General features: G+C 62.5%; 1 protein-coding gene across 3 annotated transcripts in view; it reads right to left on the bottom strand.

The window, feature by feature from the left end:
• Gpr107 (G protein-coupled receptor 107) overlaps window positions 1–8,438 on the bottom strand; it is a 30,998-nt gene that overhangs the window by 10,417 nt on the left and 12,143 nt on the right. The window contains exons 11-14 of one of the 3 annotated variants that reach the window (XM_010627355.3): window positions 8,126–8,243; window positions 6,301–6,321; window positions 5,991–6,100; window positions 5,690–5,733 (exon numbers count right to left, since the gene is read on the bottom strand). In XM_010627355.3, the coding sequence (XP_010625657.1) occupies window positions 5,690–5,733; window positions 5,991–6,100; window positions 6,301–6,321; window positions 8,126–8,243 (293 nt within the window). Of the gene's footprint in view, window positions 1–4,428; window positions 4,562–5,689; window positions 5,734–5,990; window positions 6,101–6,190; window positions 6,322–8,125; window positions 8,244–8,438 lie in introns of those variants that run through there. The other 2 variants (XM_033759040.1, XM_010627357.3) reach the window with 2 other exon arrangements.

Here is an 8,438-nt window from a genome sequence, read left to right as displayed (position 1 = left end):
CCCCTCTGCACAGGAAGGACCAACAACCGTGTCCTCCAGCTATACAGGCACAGAAGGAAGGAACGGTGCCTGTTTCTGCACAGCCCCATCAAGGGACACCTGCCTCTTCTGCCCCATCGCTCAGCGCTGCTCCAGAGGACGGATCCGCGGGGCCGCACCTGTGGTGACCAGGTGGCCACACCAGGGCTGTGCCCTGTGCCACGCTGGGAGGCCTCTCCTCTCCAGCCTGGGCCTCCCGCTGGCCGAGGCCCCCACTGCTCCCGCTTGGCAGTGAAACCCAGCTGGACAGGCTTGAACCGCAAAGGCCCCCAGCCAGAGGGAGCAGGGGAGCCGCCACGCTCCAACCTGGGAGGAAGCAACAGGCGGGATGGCCAAGGGAGGGCACCCACACGCATCGCCCAGCGGAGTGTGGCACTGGTGGGATGAGACAGCAGAGCCAGGGCCCGAGGGCCGGCGGACAGAGCTGGAGGCCAGCAGGCAGGCGCAGGGCTCTCTCCGGCCGAGCGAACAGTCACTGCCGTGCTGCGTGGGGTTCAGACTGGGGACTGGGTGTTGGGGGCAGCGGGGCTGGCAAACTTTGCAGGGTGAAAGCAGCCGGCGCACGGCTCTTTCCAGGTGTCAGCTCCCCCACCACTGGAATCAGCTACCGATGACCACGCTCCAGTGGGCATGGCTACGTCCACCTCTGCCCACGGGCCGGGGCCCACTGACCCCCGGCCTAGGGAATCGCTGCATGGACACCGAGATGCACTTTGATTCCTCTGCTGAGGACAGAGCTCTTTCCTGAGCACAAGGTCAGGTGACAATGTCACACACACACCCAAAGAGGACAAAGGTTCACCCTGCCGCTGCTCTGCGGCCGGAAGACTCCGGGGCAACAACAAACTCCCGTCCCGGCCCTGCCTCACAAGAGGTCTGTGTGGCCGGCAGCTCTGCAGGCTCCAGGCCCGGCTGGCATCGGCTCACACCAGGCGGCATCGCTATGCGGGGCACGGCCATGTGGCAAGTGCAGTACGCGGGAAAGCAACACGGGAGGTGCGATCACCTGCCCCGTCCCCCTGGCCCCTCCTGAGGTTCTCAGCGAGGCCACCCTGGTGACTGTGCTCCCAGCACATGGGCCCTCAGGGGACAAACAGCCTCCAGGAAGGAAACACAGGAAATGGGCGAAGGGCCAGAGGTACGAGCGGCCCACAAGAGCTGCAGACACTGGAGTGACGGGTCCCCAGGGAAACGCGAAGCACACCCGGGGGACAGCGCGGGCAGCAGGTGCTGGGCACACATCGAGGCCTGGCCTCCGGTGGAGAGGACACGCGGGAAGCAGCACATGCTGCCGAGGACAGACACAGTCCTGTCTCCGGCTGGTGGGAACGCGGCACGGTGCTGTGGGAAACTGGTTCCTGAGAACGTCTGCAAGGTCACTGCATCCCCGGGGAGCCCACTTCTGGGCAGACCCCCAGACACAAAGGGCAGCGGAAGGACTTAACGTGAAAGGGCGAGGATGCAGCTCAGTGCAAAGGCCCTGGGTCTGACCCGCACTCAGGACCGGCCCAAAAGAGGTGGCAACTCAGGTGTCTGCGGACAGACACGCGACCAGCTGAGCCAGGCAGGGCACACGGCGGGCGTCACAGCCTCCTCCACAGCCCCAGCAGCCTCAGGCCGCTTTGCTGACTGCAGCCAGCCAGGCTCCCGCAAACCCGGGGCCCCACGAGTCACAGCACCGGGACAGAACGAAGGGGAAGGAGGGCCCCGCTGTGCGGTGTGCGAGGCAGAGCCGGGGTGCAGGCCATCGAGAGCGGCTCACAGAGGAAGGCACTGCCACAGAACAGCACAGACGCCCGGAAAGTGCTGGGCGCTCCACACAGGAAAGCGGGAGGAGCAGCGCGAAAGCCGCGAGGCGTGCGCTCTGAAGCAGTCGGGAAGGGGAGAAGAGAAGTGAGGGCAGCGAGGGAAGCAGCTGCGGGTGCCCCACAGGAGAGTGCGATCTGTACCCTCTGGTCTCTCCTCGCATCGGGCAGGGGTCGCCCTGACTACATTCGCGCATTTCTCCAGAGACATTTCTCACAATGCAGATTAGTCTCCAGAAAAGGTTATTCAGGAGGCCGAGGCAGGAGGATCTCAAGTTTGAGACCAGCCTACATATTGAGCCCCGAGCCAGCCTAGACTCTAACGAGAGCAATGCATCTTAAACCTCGGTTCTATGAGTCCATAGAAGGCAGGAGACCTTACCAGACACCCGAGAATATGCTGTTGTGACTTTTACAGATGCCATCCTCCTGCCTCAGCCTCCTGAGTAGCTGGGATACAGCACCTGCCGCCACTCCTGACAGCAATCTTCTCAGCTGCAGGACGTGGGGCTGCCGCAGCTGACCCTCCCGCTGGTCCACCCTGACCCACCTCCCACCCGGTATCCTCCGCCAGAGCAGCATGTCCACTCAGGAAGCAGCTCTCACAAATTACTTCTAACACCAAGTTGCTGACAGTCACTTCTGATCAGGTGGGACATGTGCTGGGAACCGGAAGACGGCCAGGCCTGCGTGGCAGATGCGCGCGGTTTACTACTGGCAGCAGTGCCGTTTCTGCTCAAAGTGCCACCCACACTCACTGCCTTCACCTGCAAGGGAATCCTGCTGACGCCCAGGCTAAGAAACCATTGGCCACTTGTTCTCCACGCAGTTGCGGGGCCCACAGTGCCAAACGCACCCGTCCTCGCATGGAGGAGGTGCAGGGGGCCGCGCTGACCTCCAAAGATTCGCTGGGGCGGAGCTGCCACAAGCACAGCAACAGTCCCCATGGCAGGAAGGAGGCCCCTCGCCAGCCACGTGAGTCCTTTCTACCCCCACAAGCAGGGGGCCATGAAGAAGCAACAGCTAAGGCCAGACCGGGTGAGGCCGGCCTCCCACACCCTAGAGGAGCTGCTCCCCGAATCCGCCAACCACCCTTCCACAGCACGGGGCCCCACGCCCACCAAGTGCTGTAGCAGCGCCACAGGAGAGCGAGGTGGGCACCAGACCCCATGGAGCCTCAGAGCCGCTGCACAGCACCCAACCCAAGGACACAGGACAGTGAGCGGCAGGAGACAGACGGGATAAGGATGCCTTCGTGTCTCCCTGTGTGCACCCGAGGTTCAGTAAACAGAGCCTAGGGACAAAGAGGTAAACTAGACACACTCGCGGGAAGATGCTTCCTCACTCACGCGGGAAGAGCAGCCAGTGGGCCACGGTTACCCAGCCTGCACTGCGCCCAAACTGAAAACGAGGCACCACAGCCCACATCATGGTCACACCTGGAGGAGTCCGTAGAGAATGGGCCTGGGGTGGGCGAGCCGGGAGCCATCCAGCGGCTGCTTCCCAGTCCAACGGGGCCACGATGACCTAGGCTTCACCTGCCAGCCGCGCTAGGACAGGTGGGCCTGGGGGTAAACTGAGGTACAGAGAAGGCCAAGCTCACGGAGCCAGCAGTTGGCGCGGACCAGGGCAGCCACACTGTGGTGTCCCCAAAGTGGTCCGGAGACACCACTAGGGAACTCGGCTTCCACACTCTCCAGCAGCACAAGCTCAACCATTTTCTTTGCTGTTTTGTGTTTTTGTTTTCTGGTACTAGGAATCGAACTTGGGACCCTGCACTTGGCAAGGCAGGCGGAGGCACCACTGAGCTAAATCCCTGGCAATTTTTCGTTTTTTTGAGACAGGGTCTGGCTATGTAGGTCAGACTGGCCCTGTAATCAGTCCTCCTGCCTCAGCCTCCCGAGTGCTGGGATGACACGCACTGTCACCATGCCCAGCCCAGCACAACCACTTCCAAGGCATGAAATGAACAAAGCCATCGAAGGAGCTTGAAAGCTGCTGTGGAGAGGCCACCCCCATTCCAATCTGCTCAGTCCCCGCCTCCAAAGGTCTGTGGCATGGGTGACAAGAGCTGGGTGCTTCCTCAGCAGAATGGAAACCCAGCCAGTGTGCCGGGCTGACGGGCTCTCAGAGGAAGCCCCATGCTGCCCCCTGGTGGACACGCCGAGGAAGTGCCTCGGGCAATGAGGCTGGTCCTCCTGTCCTAGCTGCCAGCTGCACGGGGGTGGCAGAGCCCTACACAGATCCCCAACTGGGGCGGGGCCTCGGCTCAGCCCGGCCTCCAGGCCAGGTGGAAACAGAGGAGGGGCAGGAGCAGGAGGAAGCTGGAAAGAAACTCACATTTCCAACCAGGAGACCATGGGGTCGCCTGCAGGTTTCTGTCTTGTTTCAGTTTCCTGGTACTGGGAGCTGAACCCAGGGCCTTCACACTAAGCTGCATTGCCAGTTCTTTGATTTTTGTTTTTTTTTAAATAAAATAATGCGTCAAGGACCAGGAATTTAGCTCAGTGGTTCCGCTGCCTGCTTTGAAAGCACAAGGACCGGAGTTCAATCCTCAGTAACAAACAAATAAATAAATAAAGCAATGTCTCACTAAATTGCCAGGCTGAGCTCAAACTTGAATCCTCCTGCTGCGGCCTCAGTGTTGGGGCCACAGGTGTGCGCTGCCTTGCCCGACTGGGATTTTACATCTTCAGCTGCAGTCAGGAAAACTAACTCTGAGAGAACAAAGCATAGAAAGATGAAAAGTTAAATGGTCTCATCTTACTATATTAAAATAACAACTCTTTTAATGGGCTGGAGATTTAGCTCAGTGGTGCTGCCACCTGCCTTGAAGCACAAGGACCCAAGTTCGATCCCCGGTACCAACTACTCATTAGTTATAAAAATAATAAAACCACCTCTCTGTATAACGTGCACAGAAGAATTAAAAACAGATTAAAACTAGGGGCCTGGGATTTAGCTCAGTGGAGCTGTGCCTGCCTCACAAGTGCAAGGACCCACGTTCAATCCCTGGTACCAACAATAACAAAGAAAGATAAGGCCGTCCCCAAATGCTAAGTACTGCAGGAGGGCCTGGGCGCTACTCAGCCTCATTCTGTGGAAGGTGGCCCGGCCCGACCCCAAGAGGCCCACGCACCCCACGCACCCCACACACGCACGCACAGTCCCTCCAGCCGGGTCCACTCCATGCTGCACTCCACCCCGAGCACGAGAAAGCAGCAGAGGGTGGCACAGACCACACTGCCTGCCTCTCGAGGCTGCAGGAGCGAGGTGGCAGTGGGCACAGTCCCCGGCTGGTCCCAGTCCGGTCTGCAGCTTGAGCAGAGCACGCAGCCTGGGCCGGGCTTTACGTGAGACGGAGAACAGACTGGGGCGGGCCAAGCCTGAGGAGTACGGTTTGGAGCCAGGCACTGTCTCTGATGTTCTGAAGCAAATCCGCCTTCCTTGTGGACCAGAACCGCACGTCAGGGAGACCGTGCGCACTGCCAGTCAGGAACCACCCCGAGGGGCGCCCTCCGCGCCAGGCAGGGTCTGGCAGGCGAGCGCTGTGCCTCTCCTGACCCGAGTCCTGCTTGGGCACCCCCAGGGGCCCCGGGCACAGCGTGCAGGACGCCAACCAATTAACCCTCCCTTCTGGCCGGCTTCCTCATCGAGTGCGCTGAGCTGCCCAGTCCGTGGCCTCGTCCTCACAGCCAGCAAGGGCCACCAGAGAGCGCTGCCCAGCACATGGCACCCTCCGCGGCTGGCCAGTGACAGTGCCCCCCTCCCCCGCCCACCGCCACTGCTCTACGGCGCGGGTCCCCCCCTTGGAGACAGTGGCAAAGGCCGTGCCCGGGACTTGCCTTTTCCATCCGTGGCGGACGCTTCCTGTAAATGTCTGATCGACCTGAAAACAAACATTTGGAGAACAAAGGTTAGCAGGCAGATCTGCGTTTGTTTCCAGCTCCAAGGGCTCAGCTGCAGCCTGGAATCCCTCCCTGTGCTCAGCACGGAGCCCTCACTGCTGTGGGTCTGGCAGGGGCACAGGGGGCCGCAGTGACCCTCACCGCTCCCCGCTCTCTCTCACTCCTCAGGCTTTGGTCCCTCTCCACCCAGCGCAGGCTCCCTGCCGGCCCGCGGTGCCCGGCCAGCCCCGTCACTCACCACACCACCGGGAAGAGGATGGCACCGCAGCACAGCAGGTCCACCAGGAACAGGGAGTCCTTCCACAGGCTGTACTCGGTCGTGCCCTCCTCTGTGGACTCGATGATGATGTAGGCCACTCACTCCTCAGGCTTTGGTCCCTCTCCACCCAGCGCAGGCTCCCTGCCGGCCCGCGGTGCCCGGCCAGCCCCGTCACTCACCACACCACCGGGAAGAGGATGGCACCGCAGCACAGCAGGTCCACCAGGAACAGGGAGTCCTTCCACAGGCTGTACTCGGTCGTGCCCTCCTCTGTGGACTCGATGATGATGTAGGCCACATTTGCCAGCACCTGCAGGCAGAGAGGTCGCTGAGGCAGGAGACGCGGGAGCCCGGGGCAGGGCCCACCTGCGGCCAGCGGTGGTGACGCTGGGTGGTGTGCGGTCCCCCCGGCGCTGCCCCGCGCTGTGTGTGCTGCTGGGGACTGAACCTGGGCCTTTGCACCGACCTACATCCTAGCCCCGTCCCACCCTCTCTGAGATGGGGTCTCACGAAGGTGCCCAGGCTGGGTCTGACCTTGCAGTCTTCCCGCCTCAGCCTCCCAGAGCACCGGGAACACAGGTGTGCGCCACCACACCCAGTTCCCCAGCCTGTTTTTATGTTGAGAGCTAAGTCTCTAAGCTGCCCAGGCTGGGACGGAACATGTGATTCTCCTACCTCAGCCTCCCAGAGTTCCGGATCACACCCCTACATCACCACACCGGGCTTCAAGCCTTCTTATAAGGAGTCAAAACTGTCATGCCGGGGAAATCATACAAAGGCAGATGACATCCCAGGCCCCAGCTGAGTGTGTGCGTGTGTGTTGCTGACCCCCCGCTCCCAGAAGTAAAGACTGAGGACCCCCGGCCCGAGCGCTGCCTGACTACCACACAGGGCGGCACGTGAGACCGCCCCATCCTTCACCCAAGCAGCAGGACAGAGAACAGCTGCTGCCTGTGCCTGAAGTCACCAGGTGTTGGGCAGCTGGTGACGCAGTGACAGGTAACTGAGACACTGCCCTTCGGCCCTGTGGAGATGGTCCTTCCGCCCCATGGCCGGCTGCCCCCACAGGACTAACCCAAGTCCAGGGCTCATTGCCCTGCCTGCGTCCCGATCAAGGCTGTGGCTCTCAACAGTCCCTCTCGGGCTCCCAGCGGGGCCCAGAGTTCTCAGCTGCCGGACTGACACGGCCCAGGCATGGGGGCGGCTGGACTGAGGTCTGCCCCGTCGGGACCCCCGCGGGAGTGGACGCAGATGGAGCCTTCGCCGTGCGCCCCCCCAGCAAGCCCGCACCGCCCGCACCAGTGTCAGGAGGCCCGTGTGCGGTTTCTCTTTGGGTTAGGGTTCCGGTTAGCAGCCCAGCAGCGACACTTAGTACAACACGCCAGTCCCCGCGGCGTCTGCCTGGGCCTGCCCTCCACAGCGCCCGAGGTGGGTTCCCGGGGACACACACTCCCTCCTCAGGTGCTTTCTGTGCGGGGATGAGCACCGGGCAAATTCCCCTCACAGAAAGCAACTGTCCATCCCCAGCCCCGGCCTGCAGATGGGAGCGGTGTGAACCGCGCCGGGTGCACGGCTTGCCACGGCCCAGTGTCCACAGGCCAGGCCCCACTCACGCTCGCTTTCCACCACTCTCCCTGCAGAGGTCACCTGTGACCTAGGTTCCCCTGCAGGGGAGCAAAGTGGGGAAGGAGAGGCCGGGTCCCGTCACGTCCAGGCCAGCCCGGGAGGGACACAGGCGGGAGGACGAGGCAGGCACTTCGCGGGCGGCACTGCCCCGCTCCACTGCCAGTCAGGAGGCCACAGCACGGGGCAGGGTGGGGGTGCCGCTCCCACTCTGCCCAGCAGGCTCTGGGTGTCCGAGCCGCCCCTCCGTCCAGACTGTGCTCCCAGCCTCGGCTCTGCCGAGTGTGACAGGGCTCAGACCTGGCGAGGGTGGCCCCAGCCCACGTGTCCCGTCCCTGTCACAGTCCACCACAGCTCCCAAGGACCGTGCCCAGGAGATCGATGGCAGCCGTGCGCCCCCCGCCACAGGGCCGAAGTCTCGGCGGGCACCGGAAGAGGTAGCGCCAGTCCCCAGCCCGCACACCAGGAGCGGCAGTGTCCGGGCACCGTACCTGCAGCGGGATGACGATCATGAAGATCTTCTTGTCCTTGTCGGAGAGGATGTGCTTGATGAAAGCCCAGCCCGTGCCGATGAGCGCGATGGTGATGAACAGCAGCGCCCCTTTCAGGCTGGAAGAGGACACAGTGCGTGGCTATGGGGCCTCTGCCTCTCCCTCGGCCCAAGACAGCGCCGGGTTCAGGCAGTGGGGCCACGGCCACAGGAGCCAGCCTTGTCACCGGCACGCCGTGTCACACACTCAGAGCCGGCCGGGCTGTCCCCGCCCCCTGGGACACTGTGCAGCCAGCCAGATCAGCCCAATCAAC

Source organism: Fukomys damarensis, unplaced genomic scaffold (genome assembly GCF_012274545.1).
Source record: "Fukomys damarensis isolate Sample0158 unplaced genomic scaffold, DMR_v1.0_HiC HiC_scaffold_36, whole genome shotgun sequence".
NCBI classification, from domain to species: domain Eukaryota; kingdom Metazoa; phylum Chordata; class Mammalia; order Rodentia; family Bathyergidae; genus Fukomys; species Fukomys damarensis.
Note: the sequence above shows the minus strand (reverse complement) of the source record. Positions and strands in the feature narration are given on the sequence as shown.